General features: G+C 44.1%; 1 protein-coding gene across 1 annotated transcript; it reads right to left on the bottom strand.

Annotated features, from left to right (window-relative positions):
* Positions 1–1,863: 1,863 nt before the first annotated feature.
* LOC146355324 (vomeronasal type-2 receptor 26-like) lies at positions 1,864–19,442 on the bottom strand. The gene is made up of 6 exons (XM_084829870.1): positions 19,171–19,442; positions 16,052–16,340; positions 10,063–10,902; positions 8,205–8,432; positions 4,002–4,128; positions 1,864–2,768 (listed from the first exon to the last, which is right to left on the bottom strand). The coding sequence occupies exons 1-6, from the start codon at positions 19,368–19,370 to the stop codon at positions 1,864–1,866; spliced, it is 2,589 nt and encodes an 862-aa protein (XP_084685996.1). The 5' UTR covers positions 19,371–19,442.
* Between the last annotated feature and the right edge of the window lie 7,705 nt (positions 19,443–27,147).

The raw sequence follows: 27,147 nt of genomic DNA, 5'->3' as shown, positions 1-27,147 counted from the left end.
TTTCTCCCTGCTTATCAACCCACTTGTTTCATTTCTCCTTTTATCAGTTAAATATGGCTGGGAAGGGTTGGCGGTGATGAGGAGTTGTGCAGGAAGCAGCTCCTTATAATTTTTCCTCCAACATGACAGTAGCAGAAACTGGGAGGAAGTGAGGCCTCTCCCCTCTGTAGGGGTGCACGAAAGTCACTTACCTGGTCTCGCAGCTTGCTTCGCGGTGGGGGGGAGGCGCTTCGCTGCTCCCCCCGAAGTTCAGGCCAGGGGGGGAGGCTTCCCGCCTCGCCCGGCTGAAATTCAGGCCGGGGAGGAGGCGCCTCGCCTCGCCCGGCCGCGAAATAAAAAGTTTTTTTTAAAAAAAAGTCCCCGTGATAGGCTACGTGACGATTTACGTAGCCTATCATGGCTAGATCTGCAAAGTCAACCATGATAGGCTACGTTAATCGTCACGTAGCCTATCATGGGTGACTTAAAAAAAAAAAGCGCGTACGCAAATGGCGGCCCCCATAGGGAGCCGCCATTCGCGTTCCTTATTTGGTCTCTGTAGTCTCTGTAAATCTTTACGTAGACTACAGCGAAAATAAGGGCAACGCAAATAGTGTTGCCCTTATTTTCGCCGTAGTCTACGTAATCTTTAAGTAGACTACAGCGACCAAATAAGGAACGCGAATGGCGGCTCCCTATGGGGGCCACCATTAGTGTACGTGCTTTTTTTTTTTAAGTCACCCGTGATAGCCTACGTGACGATTTATGTAGCCTATCATGGCTGACTTTGCAAATCTAGCCGTGATAGGCTACGTTAATCGTCACGTAGCCTATCACGGGGGCGTTTTTTTTTTTTAACTTTTCTTGGAATGGCGGCGGTGGCAGCCGGTCGAAAGACCGGCTGCCGCCCCCGCCCCTGGCGAAGACCTGCCGAACCGCCGCCGGGACCCGCCGCCGGGAGGGACATTCGGGAAAGGTAAGTCCCATCCCGGGGGGGTGGCGGAGAATTTCTCCCCGAAACTACTTTGGGGGGCCGAATACGTTGGCACTCGGCCCCCCGAAGTTTTGGGGAGAAATTCTCCCCCATCCCTACCCCTCTGGCACCCGAGAAAGGGGGTGTCCGGTGTGCTAGGTGATCAGTGTCTCCCTGCTAGCATGAGGTTCACAAGTATTGTCCCTACCTTGTGGAGGAAGAGGATTGGAGCTGACTGGAAGTGGAAAGTGGAAAGTGTGGATACACGGAACCTAGGTTGTGAGAATATGTGAGATTGTGCAACACTTGTTACTGCTTACCTTGGGCTGGATCCAAATTTAGTCATATTTAGAGTTGTAGATCCACTGAAATCAATGCAACTTCAGTTAGTAATTCAATTGATTTTAGTGGGATTGCTTCAGGCACCATTAAGTCTGGATCCTACCCACTGTGTAGAAATTAAGGCAGGACCCTTGGCTTACAATGTTCTCATTTTGGGGAGCACAGCTGAATTTGTAAATGCCTCAACCTGGAGGTGTTTATTTTATTATTACATTTATGTAGCATGAATACTATACACTGCACTTTACAAAGTAATAAAGCATAAAAAAAACTGGTTCTTGTCCCAAGGATCCTACAATTTAAATTGTCATATTGATGCATTGTATCACTAATAGTGATATGTACATTACATACAAAAGAGATAATTGCATTTATATTGTTCCTGATAATTTTAAGATAAACATTCAAAATACATAACAGCATTTCTTTGTGGCATCCAAAGACTCAGAGGGGGATCATAGTCAGAGAGGTCCCAAACCATGTCCATGACCATCATGTTGGTATTGCTACAGGTTACAGGTATATTTGGCAGAGAATATCACATTATAAAAGACTGTATTAGGGACCAGCTATTTTTTCCTTTTCATCATTAGGTGCTCCTTTGTATTCAAATGTGGCCTCAGTACAACTATGTAGCATTTGGGAAGGAAGATGCAACCCAGTAACCCAGCACTGGAAGCCAAGATAGAGAAGATCTGCACGGCTACCATGTATTTTCCTTTGGTGCTCAGGTAGGTTGGCACGAAGGACATCCAAACACTGCAAAACACCAGCATGCTGAAGGTGATCAGCTTGGCTTCGTTGAATGCTCCAGGCAGCTTCCTGGCTAGGAAAGCCACCGTAAAAGAAATGGCAGCCAGAAAACCCATATATCCTAGGGCACAGTAAAACATGGTGACAGACCCTTCATTGCATTGCAGTATGATCTGTCCAATCTGGGAATCCATGTCAAATTCTGGGAAGGGGGGAGAGATTCCGATCCAGACACTGCAGATGCCTAATTGAATAATGGAACTGAAAAGGACGATGGTGTTTGCCACACTCTTCCCCACCCATTTCGTGATGCTGTTGCCTGGCTTTGTGGCCATGAATGCCAGCACCACAGTGGTTGTTTTTGCCAGCACAGAAGAGACGGCGACTGAGAAGATGATGCTGAAGGCAGTTTGGCGGAGAAGGCAGGTCACCTTCTGAGGCTGGCCAATGAATAGGAAGGAGGAGAAAAAGGAAAGCAGGAGGGAGACAAGGAGCATGTAGGTGAGGTTACGGTTGTTGGCTTTGATGAGCGGAGTGTCTTGGTATTTAATGAATGTTCCTAAAACAAAAGTTGTGCTTAGGCACAAGAGGAGAGCAAAGAAAACCAAGGTAATCCCCAGAGGTTCTCCATGATACAGGAAGACTATAATCTTGGGGATACAGTGATCTCTGTCATTGTTTGGGTAATGATCTTCAGGGCACTCATGACAATGGTCTGCATCTGAAAGAAACAATGATTTCAGTGGCTCAGACTTAGAGAATTAACTACCAAAATGTGGCATATTCTCTCTCCCCGCCCCCCTTCCGCAGCCAGTCAGGCCTAGAGAACCAGGAATGTAGTGCTGAGGAAATAGTTACTGGTCAGACAATAAATGCTGTTGAGCCAGAGAAAGCCAAGATATGTGGTACAGCTACAGCCATGTCTAAATCAGAGATGAAATTATTTGTCCTGAATGCCCAGGTAAGTCTTTCTTTTACATAAATCTTTACATAGGCTAAAACGGTGAATCAAAAAGGGACGCAAATAGCGCCCATTGAGCTATTTGCGTTCCCCTTTATTTTCACAGTCATAGTCTACGTAAATATTTACGTAGATTAAGATGGCAAAAATAAGGAATGCAAATGGCGGCGGCTGTAGCCGCTGCCATTTGCCTATGCGGGTTTGTTTGTTTTTTAACCCACCCAGCCATGATAGGCTACGTAAAGATTTATGTAGCCTATCATGTCGTGTGTGTGTGTGTTTTTTACAAGCCTGGAAATGGCGGTGGCGGCAGCTGGTCGGAAGACCAGCCACCGCCGCTGCCAAAGCCGCCGCCCAGAAGAACCGCCCCAGGTAAGTCTCGTCCCAGGGGGGATCCATGGGGGGGTGGGGGGGTGGGGGGGCAGGCCGTTCCGCCACGGAGTTAGGGGGGGCGAATGCACTGGCATTCGGCCTCACCGAGATCCGTGGCGGAATTCTCTGCCATCCCTAGTGAGTGGTAGTATTAAACCACTGCAAGCGCTCATGACAAAGGCATAGAGACAGGACAAGATATTCACTCATGGTGAAATGACCATGGAGTCTTCACACACTACTGCAAAAATGCAGCCATAAAACATGAGTACCAGACATCATGGTCAATAGTGTGGATATACCACATGATGTTGAGTAACCTGCATGGGTGAAAGCTATGGTGAAGCAGTGACCCTCTGCAAGCACATAGGCGAACAGGCTAGACCTTAGGGGCTGTTCTCTCAAGTCTTGCATTTGGCAAAATTATCATCCCAAAATTGATTCACAATACCTCAAGTATTAAATTTTAAACTGGTTGGGAAAAACCTTCATGATGAAATCCTGGAGCTGGATTTTGCAAAGATGACCAAACTTGATGCAAAATTTCTTTTTCAGACCTAGTATAATGACATTTGCAGTGAACCTGCTCTTCATTCCTGCTGTTTCTTCAGAGACACCTACCTGTGTGGGTAGAAATTGTCCCTTCCATGCATGGGTCACAACCATAGCAGCAAATTGGCTGTCCTTCTGGAATCACCTTGCTGTAGCCAGCTTGACAGCTTTCAGTACAGACAGAGTTGGGCCTTGTCTAAAGGGCATTTAAAAAAAAGTGTTGGAAGAGTATGTGCTTTCTCTGTACAAATGCCATTCTGTGTTGATGGGTCAGTGACTTGCAGAACAACTGACATTACTGTCCTCTATCCCTCTCTTTTTGTACACGTCTCTCAGGGGTGGGGTAGCAACGTTTGTCTGTTGCAGCAAAAACAAGGAGTCCTGTAGCAGCTTAAAGACCAACGTATTATGGCATAAACATTCATGGACTACAGTTCACATCCCAAGTTGCATCTGACCCTAGTCCACAAAAGCTTATGCCATAAATCTTTTAGTCTTTAAGGTGCTACAAAATACTTCTTATATGCCATCTCAGTAATAACCTATCATAGCCCTCTATTATTATCCCATATTACAATGCTTTAAAATCTATTTCTAAGATTTCTTAATAGTGAGATAGCTGATAGGTTTTAGGGCAACATAAAATAAAAACACAAATAAACACAAATAAAATCCAAAAGCCATAGAGAAACAAAAACACTTAAAAGCAGCGATCAATCAAAAGCAGCAGAGGTTAAATAAAGGCATCACAAGGACTACTAAAAATATCAAAGATAAAACTATTTAAAAACACAGTGGAACAGCAGAAATAGAGGATTTAAAAGGCCTGAAAGAATTTTTAAAAAAGTATTTGCCTGGCACTGAAAGGATAACAAATCCCATGCAGATCTCACTGGGGAGGGTGTACCATAACTGGGGGACTACTACTGAAAAGGCCTGCTCCCAAGTAGGCACCCGCAGCACCTCCGTATGGGAGGGTACTCGGAGCAGGTTTCAGGACTTGCATAGGAATATACAGGAAGATGTGTTCCTTCATATACTGTGGCCCAAAGCCATGAAGAGCAGCAATGTGAAATGGGTCTGGAAACAAACTGGGAGCCTGTGAAGGTGATACAATACCAGCATAATGCCCAGTCCCAGTCAGTAACCTAGCTAGCATATTTTAACTGATTTTTCAGGGGTAGCCCCACATAAAACACATAGCAGTAATCTAAATAGGGGGTTACCAGGGCATGGATCACTGAAGCTGTCTCTACCCAGGTAGGATTGTAGCTGGCACACAGCCTAACCTGATAGAAGATGCTTTGTGCCACAGGAGATGCGTGTGCCTTGAATGACAAAGAAGGATCTATAAGCACCCCTGAACTAAAAGTGTATTCCTTTAGAAGGAGTGCAGCCTCTCCCAGAACAAGTTGAACACCTCTCACCCAGTCAGTACACAATGGTGCAGCTAGGTGATCTTAGACCCTGGACTTAATGGGCTTGGGGGGGGGCAGGGGAGGGGGCTTTAGATGGCTGTCTACAGTACCTCAGTTGTGAAGCACACAACTAAGATGTCTCCCCTCACCACCATTATTGCTGTCAGGGTTCCCTTTGCCCCCACCTTCCTCAAGCACTCACAAACAAAAAGAGAGGCTTCAGTCTCATGCCTTGAATTCATTATTCATTAAAGATGCAAATCCTCGAAGACTCTCTGGCTACAAAGGAATGCCCCCAGGGGATTCAAATGGAATAAACAAAAGTTGCCTGCAGTTTGAAAAGGCGGCTGTCTGACTAGGCTAACTTAGGGAAGGAGGTCCTGCCCTTGCCTGCTGCTCCCCAGCGTAGCCTCTCATGCATCACTAAACGGTTCAAGTGTCTAAACGCCGCCCCTGACGTTTCCCTCTTAGCTCTGCATCTCTGCCTGGTGTCTCTTAGGTCACAGACCTCAAGCCCCGCCTCTTCCTCCCCGCTGCTTCTCACAGAGGGGGGCAGGGATGAAGCTTCATGCCCGGCCATCTGGGAGTTGGTAACCTGAGAAGCACAACTATCCATATCTGAACTGGCCTGTGAAAAAACTTCCCCCAGTTTTGGCTGCTCCTCTTCTGAATCTGAGCTCCTAACTATTTCCCTGTGCTCAGAATCAATCCTGACAATTCCATGCTTTAAAGCTGCTTTTATATTCCAGATGTGTTAGAAATATAACAAGAAAACTCTTTTCCAGTCCTGATAAAAAGGAGAAAATTATCTGCACATATGCAGTTTTGTGTTTTAAGCTCACTTAAATCATAGCGCCATAATGACTGCAGGAATAAAATAGTTTGTGATTCTCTGGGTGGTCATTTTGGGGGTGGGGGAGGCTGGTAGTATCTCTGTCTTGTCTAAATTGAGCTTCAGTTTATTCACCTTCATCCAGTCCATCACTGCAGGCAGGCACTGATTCAGCACATCTACCACCTCATCTGGATCTGATGAAAAAGAGAGATAGAGCTGCATGTCATCAGCTTACTGATGGCACTGCAGTCTAAATCTCCAGATGACCTCACTCAGTAGTTTCATGTAAATTTTAGGGGCATAAGATGGGAACCCTGCAGGACCCTAAGCCTAAATGCCATGGGGTAAAGCAGAAATCCCCCAGCACCACCATGTGGAAGCAACCATTCAAGTATGAGCAGAAACACTGTAAAGCTGTAATGCCCACATTCAGCTCAGACAACCTCTCCAGAAGGATACCATATATATCATATATCGAAAGCCATTGAGAGGTGCAGAAGAATCAATAGGGTTGCATTCCTCCTGACTCTCTCCTAGCAAAGGTTATCCCACGACCAAGGCAGTTTCAGTGCCAAACATGGCCTAAGCTCTGGTTGAACTGAACCTAGAAATTCATTCCATCGAGGAGTATCTGGATCTAATTAGCTACGACCCGTCGTCCAGGGAGGGGATTTTAGGCAGTGGCCTCTAATTACTCAAATTTTCTAGTTTCAACATTGTTGGAGACATCTGAAGAAGTGGTCTCACTAATGCCTTTAAGTAGACAGAGATCAATCCCTATCATAAGGAGGGATTTATAACCTCCTAGGCCTACCTGGTCATCCCCTCTTTATTAGATATAATAAAATATGGGGGGCAAAGGATAAGCAAACAGGATACAGGCAAAGAAATGAGGGGCTGAGGCTAGGAGACTATGGGCTCGTTTGCACGATCACATGGTAGTTGCCAGAACTCATGGGCTGTTGTTAGGGATGTCAGAGAATTTTGCCGCAAATCTCGGGGGGGCCGAATGCCAGTGCATTCGGTCCCCCGAAATCGGTGGCGAAACGGTCTGCCCCCCCGCCCGCCCGGGACGGGACTTACCTTGGGCAAATCTTCCTGGCGGCGGTGGCTCCGGCGGCGGTTCGGTGGCAGGGGTGGCTGCGGCAGCCGGTCTTCCGACCGGCTGCCACCGCCGCCATTTCCAGTAAAAAAACAACAACTATGTGATAGGCTACATGAAGATTTACGTAGCCTATCACGGCTAGATTTTTAAAAAATACCATGATAGGCTATGTAAATGTTTACATAGCCTATCATGGCTGATTTAAAAGAAAAAAAAAAACACGCGCATACGCAAATGGTGGCACCCATGGGCGCCGCCATTTGCGTTCCTTATTTTGACATGTCTTAGTTTACATAAACATTTACGTAGACTAAGACGGCGAAAATAAGGGGAACGCAAATAGTGTAGACGCTACGCTATTTGCGTTCCCCTTATTTTCGACGTCTTAGTCTACGTAAATGTTTACGTAGACTAAGACGTGTCAAAATAAGGAATGCAAATGGCGGCGCCCATGGGCGCCGCCATTTGCATACACATGTTTTTTTTCCCCTTTTAAATCAGCTCTGATAGGCTACATAAACATTTATGTAGCCTATCACGGCTGACTGCAGGGACGCAAACAGAGGCGGCTACGGCCGCCGCCATTTGTGGACCCGGCCGGCCAGGATTCGGGGGGGAGGGATGGAGCACCTCCCCCCCACCGCAAATCAATTTCGTTAAAAGGTAAGTGACTTTCGTATGTCCCTAGCTGTTGTAAGGTTCTGGACTGGTTTGTTACCCACCCAACAAGCAACTCTTATCAGGTTCTGATGACATGAGAAGTTGTGCCAGCAATCATGTGAACTAGGTTAGTGGTGTGACTAAAACTACCTGATGAATTCACCATTAATTTGAACTGGAGATCTCCAGGATCACAATGCACACTCTTAGATACTACCTTACATCAGCTTGTAAAATATGAGTACATTTCTCACCTGGTTAAACCAGCTGGGCCACACAATAGCCTCCTCATGAATGGTCATCTCTACACCAGAAGAAGCCCGGGTCTCTAGCTTCCCAACTTTCACTCTAACAGCAGAGTTGTTAGGAAATATGACCAAGTTCACAATATCATAGTCAGCCACCAACTCCCCATCCTCGTCAAAATACACCTCGTCCATGGCAGCACTGTTAAAATGGATGTTTCTCAGAAAAGGGTGAAGCTAGAAAGTGCAATATTTGTAAAAATGAGTTTTAGATGTGTTCCTTCTGGCTTTCCAAACATAGCAGGGCTGGCTTACCACATTTTGAAATAAATGAAATAATACAAAACCCCCTTTAAGACCATTCAGTCTGAAGTCTAAAATTAGCTAACTGCACCATCGGGTAATTCAATTAGCACAAATGATTGTATGAATCAAGCATGCACACCCAACAGAGATATGGTGGAATGACCAGTCCGCAGTGGAGACTGACTGGAAAGATGGAAGTAATGCTATACTGTGGTTTTAATGTTTTAATGTGGCTACTAGGAGGAGGGCTTTTTCTGTTGTGGCACCCCGGCTCTGGAATGAGCTCCCTAGTGAGGTTCGCCTGGCGCCTACATTGTATTCCTTTCGGCGCCAGGTGAAGACCTTTTTATTTTCCCAGGCATTTTAGCATTTTAGCTTTCTAAATTTTTATCCTTGCTGTTTTAAATCTGTATTTTAAACTCCTGCACTGCTGCTAGGTTTTATTGTGGTTGTATTGTTATATTGTGGTTTTAATGTTCTGTATATTTTAAATTGTTTTATTGTGTGTTGTTTGGATTTAATTTTTGTGAACCGCCCAGAGAGCTTCGGCTATTGGACGGTATAGAAATAAATAAATAAATAAATAAATAAAATGTTTTATATATTTTATATTGTTTTATTGTGTGCTCTTTGGTTTTAATTTTTGTGAACCACCCAGACAACTTTGGCTATTGGGTGGTATAGAAATGAATGAATGAATGAATGAATGAATAGCAAAACAGTGGAACACACAGAAAGACGGCAAGGAAGCATCTCTGTGGGTGGGTAGTTTGGGTTGGATGTCAAAAACCTTTCATTCCTTTCTTTCTCATGGCATTCTAACAAGCCATTTTTATACCACACTAGTGCCTGGCACACAGTCTTGGAATTACTGATTTAGCTAGATACCAAACATGGCTTAGCTCCATAGAGACCTGGTTCACATGATCACCACAGCTCAGGATGGCTTATTTAAGCCATGATGAGCTGCAGCACTCACAGGTGCCACATTACCTATTGAAGCTCTGGCTGCTGCTTGTCAAACCCAGGTGGCATGGCTTGTTGGAAGGGGAAACAACTCTCTAATAATCATGGGCTGTCATAGGGTGATTGGAGGGTGATTTCCCCCTCCAACAGGCCATGCTGTTGGGGTTCAGGTGACACGGCAAACCATGGCAACCCCCCCCCACCAGGGGTTAAATGTTCAAAATGGCCACCAGCCTGTACCACATCTCCATGTAGCTTAAATAAGCCATGCTGGTCTGTGACTGTATGAACCAGCCCTATTTGTTCATGTAGGCCTGTATTGTCTACGCTGTCAACTGCTCTCCATGGTCTCAGACAGAGAAAAGAAATCCTCAACATCTGCTTACCTGGATCCTTTTAACTAGGACCTTCTGCATGCAAAGCATGTGCTCTACCTACCACTAGGATGCAGTCATATATAATTGGAGCAGCAAGCAGTGGCAAAGGGATCAAGAGGTTCCTAGAGTCTGAGTGAAATAAAATGGTGCCTGAAATGAAAACAAGACCAAAATCTACTGCACATTTCAATTGTGATTTCAGTGGATTTTTCTCTTACCTGCCATGATTGCATTGTATTCAGAAGGTCCAGTCTGTCTACTCCTGTAGCCACCATGTAGCTAGATAAGGCTGTAATCATGGCATGGAAGGCATGTGCCACAACGTAGACTGCATTGTAAATGTTGTAGCTCTCAGCAAACATAACTTTGTTCAGCCAACCTGCGGGAAGGCCCTCCAGTGTCCCCCTGCCTATGCATCTTTTCCAAGTCTTCCTTGACAATCTATAGTTGGAACTGTCACAGTCAAATGTTTCTAACCAAAGGTTTTCAAGGGAATGCTCATCTTGAATCAAGAAAAGGTCCTCGAACTTTGACTTCTTGTTCGTTTGGATGACGAAGGCCAGTGCACCATGGAAGAACTTAATATCCCCATATCCAAAGGATGTGCTTAAGGAGAAGCCCCACAAAGCTGTGGAGATCCAAACTTTCCCTGAAGAGGCATAGTTTTCTTTTTCAATTTCAAACAGCACAAGAGGCATCAGAAGCATTGAGTCAGAATCTCCATAATAAACAAGCACATTGGCTTTCTTCTGTGTAAAGTGTGCAATAAAATATAACAATTTTTGATGGAAAGCTCTGTAGTTGTCATTAAATATAAGTGGAATCCCTTGGGTGAAAGCTACACAAATCCCAGTCCCAAAGACCATCACCTCCATGGTTCTCACAAACCGATCTCCGCCATCATTTTTTGGAGCAATAAGCCCAACCCATGTCCATCTCAAATACAGCAGTAACTTAACTATTCCCATGTACTGTGGAGTTTCCTTTGGGCTCATCCAGTAGGAAGAAGGGAACTGATTTTTATTGCTCAGAACATGGTTGACAAAGCTGTAAGTGAGCTAGTAATGAAAGGAATCAATGCTTAGTGTTGGAAATAACACTCAGACATTACTAGCCTAAAATGGTATCTGCCTGACAGTACAATTCAGTGCATGTCAGCAGTAACTCCCATTGAGTTCAGTGTGGCTTGCTCCCACATAAGTGAGCATCAACGCTATACCCACTTTCCTGAGAGTAAGTCCCATTGAACTAAATAGGACTTAGTTCTGAGTAGTGTAAGAACATTAAAAAATTGAGTATAACTTAGTTAAAAGTTAAGAAAACACATTTAATTGTAGTGCAGTTTTAAAGTATACATCCTTCAGTTTTATTTGCATAATAAATATAAATATATCCAGTGTTACAGATGCATGCTGCTGTACCTGCAGGTAATGTACCTGCACATGTAGGTAAGCACATCCTTTTGCCAGATTTTTTAAATGCTTAAAATTGGAGATAAACAACCCAAGTACCTTTGCCATACAAAATCAGAGTAAATGTTGCATAATTAGCTAACAGTGTGTATAATATGCAAATTAGGCTGGCCAGCTTTGAAGAACTCAGATATGGCATTGGCAGCCTAGGCTGAATCTACACATAGCAGTTATACCATTATCATACCGTTATCATAACTATTGGTACACATTGCACCAATATAGGCCTCAACATTATTACTAGAGATGGCTATCGCAGGGAAATCCAAGCCTTTTTGGGTCTGCTGGATTTCCCTTGAGCCACGAGCTCAGCTTGCATTTGCTAACCAAGCCAGGGCCTTTTCCCTGAAATCTGGGAACTTTTACGTCTGTTTTTTTTCTAGTTAAAAATTGGCACTTACGCAAATTGCAGCCATAAATTGCATAATTTATGCATACTTTTGGGCATAATTTGCACAAATTGCGGCTGTAAATATGCTTAACTTGGCTAAATTGCTTAAATAGGCTTAACTTGCACAAATCTCTAACCAATCAGCTTTATGGGTTCTAGTATTGATCCCAGAAACTAGTATGAGTGAAGGAGAATGCATAATTTTGTACACCTCTATCATGTATCCCCTTTCTCACCTTTTTTGTAAGCTAAACAGTCCCGGACACATTCACCATTTTGATGCCCATTCTTTCAGTTTGGAGCTCCTAGCAATCCCACCCAACCCCCCTTTAAACCACGCTAAATAATTTGGTGTCATTGGGAAATTTGGCCACTTCACTGCTTACTCTTAATCCAGATAATTTATGAACAAGTTGAAAAGCACTGGTCCCAGTACAGATCTTCATGGGATTTACTTCCCTCCATTAGGAGATTTTACCATTTATTCGTACTCTCTGCTTTCTGTTCTTTAGCCAGTTACTGATCCATAAGAGGCCCTCTCTCCTTATTCCGTGATTACTTTGCTCAGGAGTCTTTGGTGAGGGACTTTGTCAAAAGCGTTTTGGAAGTCCAAGTAAAAAATGTCTACTGAATCACTCCTTTCCATATGGACACTCTCAGAGAACTCTAAAAGTTTAGTGAAGCAGGACTTCCCTTTGCAGAATCCATGTAGATTCTTTTTCAGCAGGGCTGTCCTTCTATATGCTTACTAATTTTATCTTTAACAATGCTTTCCATGAATTTACCTGGGACAGACATTAAGCTAACTGGTCTGTAATTTCCTGGATATCCCCTGTAACACTTTTTTTTAAAAAAGCACTTCATTGGCCATTCTCCAGTCCTCTGGTACAGAGGCTGATCTTAGGGATGTGGTGTTACATATTTTTGTTAGCAGATCAGCAATTTCACTGTTGAGTTCTTTCAGAACTCTTGGATGTATATCATCTAGGCCCAGTGATTTGTTAGCTTTCAGTTTATCAATAAGATTGAGAACTTCATGTCTTGTCACCACTATTTGCCTCAGTTCCTCAGATACCATTCCCAAATATGTCAGTTCAGGCACAGATATCTGCTCTACATCTGCTGCAGTGAAGACAGATGAAAGGAATGCATTCTGTTTCTCCACAATCTCTTTATCGTCCTTTACTAATCCTTTAACTCCCTTGTCATCCAGTGGACCAACTACCACTCTAGCTGGTTTTCTGCTTCTGATATATTTAAAGAATTCATATATAATTTATTACATTAATATTAGTTGGGTTATATTGTAAACTGCTTTGTGGAGAGGATTTGCCTGAAAATACTGAAATGAATAAATAGTAAAGAAAACAAAGAAGAATTCATGTTTGTAGCAAAAAGGCTTCAAAACTAATAGTCATGTAATGAAATTAACATTATTTCCCCAATCATTCATAAAGAGAAAGAATACATTTATTTATTTTATTTAGGACATTTATATACCATTCCACATCTAAACCGATTCCAGTGTGAAAGTCAAGAGACTTTCGACACCTCTAGTCCCCCACAACTTTACGCTTGTCCTTTTATTTAGGATACAGCGGACAAAGAAATATATTTCTGATTACTCAGCTCTCATCTTGCTAGCGATGCAAAGCCACAACAGGCAATCAATGTGTGTTTGCATTCAAAACAGCTTTCTTGAGGCACAAATCAACTGAAAATTCCCAAACCGAGGAAAAGATTTTACATATTCTTCAATGCCCCATGGAGGGTGGCCATGTACACTACTTACTAAAAATGAGGACAAAAGAGAGCACCAATGTGCATGACATTTGAATGTACAAGTTAATGTGTATAGGTGCACATTTAGAAATAATAACTATAATTTAAATAGGAATACAATGCATCTCACTGCTCATTTCTGGTTCTTTATGGAACCACTAGTTCCTGTTCCGCTAGTAGTCAGTAAGGGCCAATCTACAGAGGAAATTTACTGTGGTGCTACTGCGCCTCACACACGGATGCGACACATAACGTTACCCCAAACCTGTATCAGTCCTGGATTTTCTTGCAAAAAACTGCTTTTCCAAAGTCCTTTTGTCACGGATTTTCCCTGTGTTGCAACTTCCTTGTGTTTTGGGACTCAGTGTGCCCTAAACTTGTGGTACTACTGGGGGGAGGGGAATGGCTTCAGAGGAATGGAAAGTTGTGTCAGCAAAGGATGGACCCGAGAGGGAGAGGACTTAACCCATTCCTTTTGGCTTCACCAACCAAGATAGGGATTTTGTTTTTTAAAATAGTGTTTGCCAATGCATACCTGCAGAGGGGTGAATCTGTGAATAACATGCACACATTTTTGCTGGCTTCTCTCCCACTCCCTCTCTTTGCCCTGCCCAGTAAACTGAGTGAATGCAATGCTCATTCCCTCCCGCCTCCCCCTGCCTTTGCAAAAAGTAAGTTTGGAATGTCTTGTCAAGCCCTCCCAATTCTCTCCTTTGTCCTTTTAATTTCTTTGCCTCAAGGAACAACTAGCTGAAAACAGGCTGATATACATATCTACTCAGAAGTAAATCACATTCTCTTCACATTCTCAGCATTCTCTTACTCCTGAGAAAGTCAGTACACACACACACAGAATCTCCACTCCTCCACATGATTGCATTTGCTCATAAGCTTAATGGATGTAAAAAATAAAAGGAAAAGGAAACTTGTCCCAAGACTCTGCCTACATAGCCAAATGTAGTTTAAGATTACACATTTGCCTCATAAAAGTGAGTTTTATTTAAAGTCCACACCACATTAACTGGCTACGTGGGAGGAGTGCATACAAGTTTAAGAAAATGTGTTTTAAGCTGCATCAGTGTCGGAAGATGCCTCTGTGTAGATTGGGCCTAAGATACTGCCCAATAACTATAATTGTAATTCTAGATACATCTTACCATATTGGAGAAGACTAACTAAGGGTGCAATCTTATGACTACTAGTCAGTGGCTAGACTGCCATAGGATAGATCAGTTTCCAGGAACCGACCTCAGAGCCCATGCTCTGTGCACAGTGCAGAGTGGCGAAAATGGGGCATTCCCGGGGGCGGGCTGGGGCAGGGAGGTTGGAAATGCTGGTGTGACACATCCTATGTGTTGTCCGGCTGCTGCTTCCCACGCTCCGAGGTCCCGCGGCTAGACAGCCAAAATTGGCTGTCTAGATGTGAAAGCCAGGCGGGGGGAGTGAGGAGGAGATCCGCTCCTCACCACTCCTCCCTCCCTGCACTGGATAGGTGGTTTCCCCCAGGCTCCGAGGCGGCTGTCGATCCAGATAGGATTACTCCCTCCGTGACCTGTGTGCCTGCTCAGTCTGCTGTCCAGGTTCTCCTAACTGTTGATGGGCAACTTCAGCCCCCCTGCTGTTCCCCCTTCTTATGGTTCTTTGGCTTTAAATCAGACTTGGATTGAACACCTCGTCAAATGGATAATGTCTGCCAGATCTCCAAAATAGAGGTCTGCCCTCTTTAAAGTAGGGCCAACAACAGGGAGGCAACAAAAGTAGCCAAAAAACAACAGAAGTGATACAGGATGACACAGGTGCCAGTTTAGCTTGTGTCGATGTGCCAAGCCACGGGATGTTCTTTTGACAAATAAGGAAAGGGTTGTAAGTAATAAAATAAATTGTACACACACATTCAATCATGTGTTCAATTTCTTTCTTTTAATTATCTTTTGGATTCTCCACCCCGCCCCCCTTTATTATAAAAATGAAGATTAGTGATAGTCCCTGGGCAGTACAGAACAGCACTTTGGGTTTGGGGGTTTTGAGATGAGCCCTGGGGGGAAATGTTGCTAATATCAGACCTTTATAGAGATACATGGTATTTCTGTGCTATGTGAATGTGCATTGGGAAGGAGTTTTGTTTAGTGCAGGTAACAGATCTTTAGTTTCAGTGGGTGGTTGTGTTTAGTTGGCTTTGTTGCACTTGTTTTATACATTTCAATTGTTTATGAATACATTCATGTAAAAGTTTTACTAGGGATTTTTGTGTGTGTGTTGAAAGTTTGCAATGTATTTGTGAATATATATAGTTGAGTTGTCCATAGTATTTTTGTGGTGTATATCTTGCCTCTGTATCTGAGGAAGGACGCATTCTTGGAAACATTGAGCAAGCTGATCCAAAATAAACTGGCACATGTGTGTTCCTGTATCACTTTTGTTGTTTTGGGACCTCTGCAAGTTTGAACACCAGGCCATCCTAGTTCCATGAGCCCAGGTTTTTTCCCCCTGAATACTGCAGTTTCAGCAGTATCAAGAGTTAGATCTGAGATTCCTTAGACTGGTCCCCATTGCTGTCCTTACCTGAGGGATCTTGTAAACATTTAACATGGTTGCCATCTGAAAAAAGGTTTCAAAGTCCCCTCCTTGAATAACAGCCAAGAGTTCTTGCCTCTCACACTGGAAATTAGGGACCATCCAGTATGCAGAAGAGAGCAGGTCTATCGTGGCTTCATAGACTATCCGGAAGCTGAAACAGTTTTCGTAAATATTGTAGCCTAGGGTTATATTGGGTAAGAGCTGTGGGTTTTGATTGATCTCATTAATGGCAAACAAGATGGCCAGGGCATGCTGGTAGTTCCTCTCCAATAACCTGAAATGATAATTAAGTGGAATATCGACCAACTAAAAAATGCTGTGTCCACTTCCTGCTCCTTAAACTCAAATGACAGTGCCATGTAGATTTCCAGTAGGTTGAGTATTTGGAGAACAGATCTATAAACATTCCTTTAATAATTCAAGTTCCGCCATCCTAAATTAGGCCATAGGTCTATCTTCCCATAAGCACCTGGTTAGCTACTGTGAGAACAGAACATGGGACTAGATAGGCTTTCGGTCTGACCCAGCACAACTCTTGTTAACTGATGTTCTTCTGTTGTCCAACATTCAGTGTCTGACAGCATCTGCCAGATGCCTCATTGCAAGAAGGCAGAAGCATTGGCTTCTATTATCCTCAGCATCTGGTACTCAGGGATACCTACTTTTAGTTGTTGTGTTTAATGGATCTATGAATTTTGATGGATCTATGGATTCATCTATGAATTTTTTTAGTCATTAAAAAAAAGAACTAAGGGTGAAGATAATATTTGATAATATTATCTTCACCCTAATAATATTTGATGATAGTCATTTTACCCACAAGATAGTGCTAAATACAGTATCTAAAAAAGGACACAATAGTAAACAGCAATACATATTAGTAATTCAGTTACATCAACAATTCAATTAAGACATGATGCTAAAACAATGTATAAACATTTCATCAAAATCTTGCTAGTTTCTTTTTCCTTCTCCCAACTGGACTACAACTCAGTTGTGATTGAATATATCAGACATTAGCAATATTCTGGGCCTGAAAGTTCATTGGAATTGATTTCAACTTATTATGTCTTTATGAAAATGTTTCATATGAAATTATAGTTGCCAGATCTTGTTATTAAATGGATAAGGTGGATAAGGAGAGATCTTATTCTAGACTGTATCATGGTGTAGGTATATCTACCATTAAATATCAGGTTAGAATTTTCAGTGAGCAAGCAAAGTAACATGTAACAAACATACAGACCTGCTTGCTGCATAGTTTTTGTATCATTATTGCCAATGACACCCCTGAAAGTTTCCTTGAGATATTAGCATTAGGGATGTACGAATCCCTTACCTGGCTCCACACAGGGGCATCCGCAGTGGGGGGGAGGTGCCCCATCCCTCCCCCCGAAATCCTGCTTGGCCGGCTCCGCTCCGCGGCCAAGCCACGGAGCCACCGGCCAGTTCCAGCCACCCGCAGCCAGACATCCGGCCGCTGGGAAGCCCTGCAGGGATGCAAATGGCGGCTGTTGTAGCTGCTGCCATTTGCGTCCCTGTATTGAGCCGTGATAGGCTACGTAAGTATTTACGTAGCCTATCACGGCAAGGCGGGGGGAAACCCCAGTGTATGCAAATGGCGGCGGCCACCGCCATTTGCGTACGCTGGTTTTTTTTCCCCCCTGCCGTGATCGGCTACGCAAGTACTTACGTAGCCTATCACAGCAGGGGGAAAAAAACCCAAATGGCGTCCCTGCGTTAGCCATGATAGGCTACGTATGTAGCCTATCACGGCTATTGAGAGGAGGAAGCAAATGGAGGCTGCAGGATGGCCGCCATTCGCAAAGCAGCGCGGACGGGAGTAGGTAAGTGCTCCGTTTTGCCCACCTTTTGTGGGGTGGGGGCAGCGGGGACTTTGTCCCGTGCACCTTTCTTGGGTTGGGTGGGGCGGGGGCTTCATTCTGCAATGGATTTCGGGGGGCAGAATGCACTGGCATTCGGCCTCACCAAGATCCGTTGCAGAATTCTCTGACATCACTAATTAGCATACTGTTAAGGGTTTGGGGTTGTCTGAATTACCTTTCAGTATCCCTTACTGCCCAGTGCCTCTGATTGCAAAGAGATTCAGGATCCCTTTCAGCTCTGTCATATTTGACTGTAAGATTTTTGTAAGTAATACTATCAGTGTGGGTGCCTTGAGGCAATACCTCTTAAGACCTGAAAAGGGCAGTTGATAGCCAGTAACATGCTGGTGATGAGTTTTACTGGGAGCTAGGATGGCCCAAGAAGGCAAAGATGATGGACAGAGTTGACTCATCTTTCTTCACTCAACCAAGGGGATGGGAGTGAGTGAGTGACGTCTCTGTGTGTGTCCAGCAGTCTGTAGTGGAACTGAGACAGAAAGGGCCAGAGATCCAACTTTGCTGTTTTGCAGGAAACCTTATGGCACTATAGGTTCCCCTAGAAATCTGATGCTCAGCCTATAGAAGGTCTAAGAGAGTATTTTAAATATATATATTTTGAGCTAAACCTTTCAGCTTCTGCCCTTGTCAGTAGTTGTGCTGTTAGATGGATACGAGGTGTGGCAGTTTGGAATGCCTGGAGATGAAAATTACTTAGGAGGAAAAACTGAGGTATGGCTGGTATAATGCTTAGGAATTGTCATCTAGATTAAGGCCATTTGGACTAAGAGTTCTGAGTCTGTAGATCCAGAAGTTTTCCCTTAATAAGCCTCGTATCACAGAAATGCCACAAGTCTGTTTCAAAAATAACAAACCCTGGGTAAGCACTGGAACTGCTGAAACTTCTCAGAGGCATGGTGCACGCATGAAACAGACCTTTGCATTTTCCCCTGCATCCAAATATACCAAAGAAAGCTGTATTGGTGCATTTGTAGAAATAAACAATAACCTTTTGATAATATTCATTTTTAATAAGGCAATCCCTGTGGCCAGAAAGATATTAATTTATGCCATTCTTTTAAATCTTAATTGGCACAGAGATGATGGGAGTTGTAGTCCAACACATTTGGAGGGCACAAGATTGGTGAAGGCTGCTGTATACTGTAGCAGCTAAGGCCAGAACTGGCGAACAAAGAAACATTAACAGCAAGTAACACTCACGGGAAGAAGTCACGGACAGGGTCACGCCTGAAAGCATGTGTTGGATGCACGGCTGTCCTCGTGGGTATAACTCCAGCAATGAGGTAATCTCCTGGTCTGTAATAATCATGTGGATACATTCGCAGACCTAAGATACCCGAACTTACTTTCGTCACTATCCCAAAGGGCAAATGAAGCAACAGCAGCAGCAGCAGCAGCATTTTGGGGTGATGGAGGTGTGGCACAAACGAGCAACAGCTACCCTCCTTGAACTGGCTTTATCATACCCAGTTAGAGCTTTAGGAAAGAAATATGCTGGGAAAGACATACAAGTACAATTCCCTTGCAAGATACTTCAAGCCTGACTTCAGTGCTAATGGAAATAATATCACACTGACAGACACACACCCTCCCAGGTGATTTTAATCCAAGCCTTGATCCTTAGTAGGCCAGGATATATCTTTACATAGCTCTCTTTCTAAATTTGGTGCAAGAAATTATAGATGATTCTGGGTTCCACCATATCATCATCATCATCAAAAGTGACCTCTGGAAACCCAATGGGACTTTGGTACTAGGAACACAAATCAATCCCAATGATTTTGATAATTATAGGGGAATTGTAATGACCTCCCCAAAGTTGTAGACTCTCTTTGTGGCTCCCAGAGGAGGTGCATGGCAGGAGAAAACATGTTTGCAGAAGTCCATCCAGCCTACATCCAGCTTGCCTATGGGACCCTGAAGTGACTGGGAACTTGAATTAATACTTAATTTCCTCCTTATGTGGTTAACACGTAACACACATCTCTACCATCCTGTCCCTCCTATGGGACAGTAGAGGTCCCTATGTGAGTAGGGGGAACATCTGTAGAGAGGAGTCCGTTCTGCACATGGGGGCTCACGCTGTGATGTAGTCACCTCGATTGTGCAGGGTTCCACAGTACAAGAGCAGCCTGTTTGTATGGAGCTGGCTCCCATCTACAGATGTGCCCCCCAAGCTGTGGACAGTGGGAGGGCATGGATGCAATGGTGTGTGACGGGGAGCACCTGAATAGGACCTAGATCCGGGAACTATTCAGATTCCAGACTTTCAATTTGGAGCCCTCCCATGTCCCAGTTTCTAAGGTTTACTACCCCCAGATTTCTGTCCCTCATACTTGTAGAGGAACAGGAACATGTCTGGGGATTGTGACACTCAGTGAAAGATAGATTGCTCTCACATACCAGCCTTCTGTTACCCCCCTCCCCATGTTACAATCCTTACATGAACACATAAGGAGGGAGCAGGAGTGTGCTACTAGCCATGCCCTGATGCTGACATGTTCACAATGGCCACATTCTTGGCTGCAACATCTTAGGCACACGGGCCTAGGGCCAACCCGGCCATTAGGCATAGTGAGTTGGCTGCCTTGGGTGGTGAATGTTGGAGGATGGGGAAACAGTGGTGGCAACCCACTTCAACCATTCTTCCTAAATCCCCTCCTCTTGAGGCCTCCAGCTTTGCCTAGCCTTCTGAGCTGCCAACCTGGCAGTGCCAGTCAGGTCAGCTTCTGTTCTTGGGATGGTGGAGGGCATCTTCTTGCCTTTTGCCTTGAGCAGGAAAATGTCTTGGGTTGGCCCTGTGTTGGCCTCTTTCACACCAGCCTGAAAAACAGAGCTGCTGGAGATGTGGCTAACAGGAGCAAGCCAGCTTCCTCTCACATGTTCACTGACTCTGTGTGTGTGTGTGTGTGTGTGTGTGTGTGAGGGGGTCATGTGCATATCCCTTATGTTCTGTCCACAGTCACGAGCATAACTGAAAAGGGGGGGGGGGAAGCCGTGTTACAGAGAAGCTAGAATGGAACAGCAAGGGACTGGAGTCCTTCAGAGATCCCTTCAAGGCAAGAAATGTCACAATGGCAAAGCAGCAAATAGTTGTCGCTGTGGGGAGGGGGTTGTTACAGTTTTTCAAATGGCTTTTTAAGTGATTACAACACAAAGTAGTATGACAGGCTACCTCTGCTGAATGTAAGAATCAGCTAATGTCATACAAAATGTCAGCTTTGTAACCAATGCACTCCATTTCTTTGTCTTTATTACAGAGCCAGAAACTCTGTTCTCAGAGCTTTGCCTGGGCTCATTTTAGATTATCTTTCACCAACAACAGCCCTCCTCCATGCAAACAGGCTATTAAACCACACTGTTGCCAGGGAAACTTTCCAGAAATCAGACCTGCCTGATAACTTTGATGCTTTCCCCTGAATGATAGGCTTTCATTCTTCCGGTCTTCACATATACTTGATATTCCAATTATGAGTTTGCTATATAATTGTGTGTGTGTGTGTGGGGGGCTTTTCCACAGATACCATGATGTGCCAGCTAGGGGTTGGGGATATTTTGGTTTGGTCTTCATTTTTAAGCAAACTGACCCAATTCACACTTCCTGAACTAATATGCAAATTGGAACACAGTAATTCTTCAGATTCCCCTTCATGGATCACTGCCTTGTTGTGGCGAAGGGGCTTGCGTAACTCAGTGAAGCCATAAGCTATGCCGTGCAGGGCCACCCAAGACGGACAGGTCATGGCAGAGAGTTCTGACAAAATGTGGTCCACTGGAGAAGGAAATGGCAACCCACTCCAGTATTCTTGCCAAGAAAACCCCATGGTGGCCAAAATATCACAAGGCTAAAAGATATGATGCTGGAAGATGAGCCCCTCAGGTCGGAAGGTGTCCAATATGCTACTGGGGAAGAGCAGAGGGTATTTCCAAGTAGCGCCAGAAAGAGTGAAGCGGCTGGGCCAAAGCCGAAAGGACACTCAGCTGTGGATGTGTCTGGCGGTGAAAAGAAAATCCGATGCTGTAAAGAACAATATTGTTTAGGAACCTGGAATGTCAGATCAATGAATCAAGGTAAGCTGGAGGTGGTCAAACATGAGATAGCAAGATTGAACATCGACATCTTGGGAATCAGCGAACTAAAATGGACAGGCATGGGCGAATTTAATTCAGGTGACCATCATATCTACTACTGTGGGCAAGAATCCCTTAGAAGAAATGGAGTAGCACTCATAGTCAACAAAAGGGTGGGAAAAGCAGTACTGGGGTACAATCTTAAAAATGATAGAATGATCTCAGTACGAATCCAAGGCAAACCATTCAACATCACAGTAATTCAAGTCTATGCCCCAACCACTGAGGCCGAAGAAGCTGAGGTTGATCGGTTCTATGAAGACCTACAACACCTTCTAGAACTAACACCAAAAAAAGATGTCCTCTTCATCATAGGGGATTGGAGTGCTAAAGTAGGAAGTCAAGAAATCACCGGGATAACAGGCAGGCATGGCCTTGGTGTACAAAATGAAGCAGGACAAAAGCTAATAGAGTTTTGCCAAGAGAACATGCTGATCATAGCAAACACTCTTTTCCAACAGCACAAGAGGCGACTGTACACATGGACGTCACCAGATGGTCAATATCGAAATCAGATTGATTATGTCCTTTGCAGCCAAAGATGGAGAAGCTCCATACAGTCAGTAAAAACAAGACCTGGAGCTGACTGTGGCTCAGATCATGAGCTGCTTCTTGCAAAATTTCGGCTTAAATTGAAGAACATCGGGAAAACCACTAAACCGTTCAGGTATGACCTAAATCATATCCCTGATGAATATACAGTGGAGGTGAGGAATAGATTTCAGGGATTAGACCTGATAGACAGAGTGCCTGAGGAACTATGGACGGAGGTCCGTAACATTGTTCAGGAGGCAGCAACGAAATCCGTCCCAAAGAAAAAGAAATGCAAGAAAGCCAAGTGGTTGTCTGATGAGGCTTTACAAGTAGCTGAGGAAAGAAGGGAAGCGAAAAGCAAAGGAGAAAGGGGAAGATATACCCAACTGAATGCAGAGTTCCAGAGAATAGCAAGGAGAGACAAGAAAGCCGCCTTAAATGAACAATGCAAAGAAATCGAGGAAAACAACAGAATGGGAAAGACTAGAGATCTCTTCAAGAAAATTGGAGATCTCAAGGGAGCGTTTTGTGCAAAGACGGGTATGATAAAGGACAAAGAAGGCAGGGACCTAACAGAAGCAGATGAGATTAAGAAGAGGTGGCAAGAATACACAGAAGAACTATACAGGAAAGATCTGAATGTCCCTGATAGCCATGATAGTGCAGTCACTGAACTTGAGCCGGACATCCTAGAGAGTGAAGTCAAGTGGGCCTTAGGAAGCATTAGTAACAACAAAGCTAGTGGAGATGACAGTATTCCAGCCGAGCTATTTAAAATCCTAAAGATGATGCTGTTAAAGTGCTGCATTCAATATGCCAACAAATCTGGAACACTCAACAGTGGCCACAAGACTGGAAAAGGTCAGTTTACATTCCAATTCCAAAGAAGGGCAACGCCAAAGAGTGTTCAAACTACCGCACAATTGCGCTCATTTCACATGCCAGCAAGGTGATGCTCAAAATCCTACAAGCTAGGCTTCAGCAGTATGCGAACCGAGAACTACCGGAAGTACAAGCTGGGTTTAGAAGAGGCAGAGGAACTAGAGATCAAATCGCCAACATTCGCTGCATCATGGAGAAAGCAAGAGAATTCCAGAAAAACGTCTATTTCTGTTTCATTGACTACGCTAAAGCCTTTGATTGTGTGGATCACAACAAACTGTGGCAAATTCTTAAAGTGATGGGAGTACCAGACCACCTTACCTGTCTCCTGAGAAACCTGTACGAGGGTCAAGAAGCAACAGTAAGAACCAGAGATGGAACAACCGATTGGTTCCAAATTGGGAAAGGAGTACGACAAGGCTGCATATTGTCACCCTGCTTATTTAACTTATATGCAGAGTACATCATGAGAAATGCCGGGTTGGATGAATCAGAGGTCGGAATTAAGATTGCCGGGAGAATTATCAACAACCTCCGATATGCAGACGATACCACCCTAATGGCAGAAAGTGAAGAGGATCTCAAGAGCCTCTTGTTGAGGGTGAAAGTGGAGAGTGCAAAAGCTGGTTTGAAACTCAACATTAAAAAAACTAAGATCATGTCATCTGGCCCTATCACTTCCTGGCATATAGAAGGGGAAGAAATGGAAGCAGTGACAGATTTTACTTTCTTGGGCTCCAAGATCACCGCAGATGGTGACTGTAGCCATGAAATTAAAAGACGCTTGCTCCTTGGGAGGAAAGCTATGGCAAACCTAGACAGCATAGTAAGAAGCAGAGACATCACCTTGCCGACAAAGGTCCGTCTAATCAAAGCTATGGTTTTCCCAGTAGTAATGTATGGCTGTGAGAGCTGGACTATAAGGAAGGCTGAGCGCCGAAGAATTGATGCTTTCGAACTGTGGTGCTGGAGAAGACTCTTACGAGTCCCCTGGACTGCAAGGAGGTCAAATCAGTCCATCCTAAAGGAAATCAACCCTGAGTGCTCATTGGAAGGACAGATAATGAAGCTGAAGCTCCAATATTTTGGCCACCTAATGCGAAGAGAAAACTCCCTGGAAAAGACCCTGATGCTGGGAAAGACTGAAGGCCAAAGGAGAAGGGGACGGCAGAGGATGAGATGGCTAGATAGCATCACGGATGCAATGAGTATGAACTTGAGCACGCTCCGGGAAAGAGCGCAGGACAGGAAGGCCTGGCGTGCTATGGTCCATGGGGTCACGAAGAGTCGGACACGACTGAACGACTGAACAACAACAATTCTTCAGATTAGTTCTCTGAATTTTGCGATGCAATTCTCAGCTCAAAATTTGCATACAAAGATACATACATTAGAGAAACTCGAATGCAAAATGTGTATGGTTGGGTAACTGCATACAAAATGCATGTGTTAGGGAAAATTGCATATGAAAATAAATATGAACTCGTGTGTGTGTGCATTTAAAAACAACAACAGAATATTGCAGAAATTGGACAGAAGGGCTTTTGATTGAATACATGCAAAAATGAAACAGACCATAAACAGACTGTTTTGTCCATCCCCAGTCCAAGGAAAAGAAAGCATTTAGCTTCCCTGCAAGGTATGGTTTCCCCATCAGCACTCATTTTACACCCCTGCCATCTCAGGGCTCTATAGTCTCTCTGAAGATGCAATCCTATGCAAGTTTAGACTGGAAAAAGTCCTACAACTCCCAGCATTCCCCTGGCTGGCTGGGGAATGTTGGGATTTGTAGGACTTTTTTCTGTCTGAACATGCACTGGATTGCGCCCTGAGCAATTTCTTAGTCTGGCTGTCTTTAAAGAAACTCTATGATTAGTAAGTGGGACCTACAATGAAATGTTGCTGTAATCTCACATTTGAGTGCTGTGCTGTTACAGTGCTGCCGTTCAAGGCTAGCTATGAGCTAGTTCCAAATCAAGCACTGCGGCACTATAAAGCAATTGTGGTTTAATAGTATTGAAAAGTCTTTCTGTTCTAATTTGCAGCCAACCAGCACCGGTGCAACCCCGCCCCCTGTACACGCTCTATAAAGTCTTGCAGTGCCATTCAGACATCAGTTCCTACCTCCATCTCCCCTCATCCCAAATGGTGTCATGTAAACCAGATCACTTCATCCTGCTGCAAGGTAGGGCTGGCCCAGCTCTGAAGTTTTGAAAAGGGTGATTTCCTTGTGAGGAGAGAATAGTGGAGATGTAGAGTATTTTTCATGATAAATTGTTCATTTACAAAGCTGAGCGGAGGAGGAGCAGGAATGGTTGTACCCAGGCTGTGCTAATTCTTGAAATAGCATCAGCACCCCACCCCACCCTTCCCCACAAAAGCATGAGCATCCCCCAACGTTGCATCTTGCCAGTCAGCTTGAAAACCTCAGACTTCATTGACTTCAACACCAGTTCCTGCCTTCATATTATCACTCCTCCCCCCCACACATATGCGCTCATTTTTATGGTGTAACTTCATTTTGCTGCAGCTAATCCCCAAGAGAAATGCTGCATAGTGCTACAGCTACTGCTCCAGTTTGGTACTGGCTGCAACCCAGGAGCACAGGAAGTTGCTAGCATTAAAGCTACAGTGTTCATGTCGGGGGCTTGCTAGAACCCAAAATAGGAATGCTATAGTACTGGCACTAGGAATTTTCATGGCCTTTTGAGGGGGAAGTATGTTATGTGCCTCAGCCTTTACTCCTCCATATAGTAAAGACATATATTTAAGTGAGTATGAGCTTTTCTATATGAGGCATTTATTTTGCAATTGTGATTCCTTACTCACAGTTGTTTATGGGGTTTTTAGACAACATCATGATCCTTCAGTTTCACTTCTGGTTTTTTTACAGCACTTTTCCCGGGGGTTTTTAGAGCAGGGAAAATGGGGTATGATGATGATGATGTATTATTTTTGATGGCAAAAGAAAGGTATTTTTGTTCTTGCATAATTGTGTTATTCTTCTATAGCATAGCACCACCTAGTGGCTAGGTAGCAGAAAAGCGGGAAAGGAAAAGCTCTTCTTGAAGAGCTCAGATCTCAGTTCTGAGGTAAAAGTGAAAGTAGATATAGCAATCAACAACCTCATGTAGAAAAGCTCATTGATACTGACAACTCCATGCCTTTGTGTTGTCCTTGAAGCACTACCCTCACCACTAACAGCAACAGAAGTTCCTTTCACACATTATCCATGTGAAGAGGTGTGTTGCTTCCGTCCCCCAGTGTCAGGTATGAAGCCTCCTCCCGAGCAGCTTCTTGCATCATGCAGACTTCCATTCTTAGTAAACTCACATAGCAATATCACCTTTCATACACATCAGGGATCCAAACAGAAAAGAAAACATCTAACACCTCCCCAGCAGTGATACCAATTAAAATCACCACTTATGTTATTAGTAGCTCTAACTAGTTCCCATTTATGCCAAACTCTCCTTTTCTCTTCCCTGCTTGCACAATAGGTGAACATACCCATATTCATACCCCCCCCCAAAAAAAAAACTGGCACAAAGGGTGCCAAGCTTGCATTATGTGCAAAGGGCTGCAAATGTAGGGTGTATATTTTGGATCAGGTCTAATGAAGAAAACGGA

Source organism: Heloderma suspectum, chromosome 2, assembly GCF_057233095.1.
Source record: "Heloderma suspectum isolate Gila_16-S chromosome 2, 16-S_ref, whole genome shotgun sequence".
Taxonomy (NCBI): domain Eukaryota; kingdom Metazoa; phylum Chordata; class Lepidosauria; order Squamata; family Helodermatidae; genus Heloderma; species Heloderma suspectum.
This window is presented reverse-complemented; position numbering and strand designations above follow the sequence as displayed.

Bases quoted from the DNA above. Each gene is read 5' to 3' on its own strand.
- LOC146355324 (XM_084829870.1), bottom strand. From the start codon at position 19,370: ATGCTGCTGCTGCTGCTGCTGTTGCTTCATTTGCCCTTTGGGATAGTG. The intron at 8,433-10,062 runs GTAAGAGAAAAA...TGCACTTTCTAG, and splicing joins ATACAATGCAATCATGGCAG to CTTCACCCTTTTCTGAGAAA. The intron at 4,129-8,204 runs GTGAGAAATGTA...AATGCCCTTTAG, and splicing joins GGCCCAGCTGGTTTAACCAG to ACAAGGCCCAACTCTGTCTG.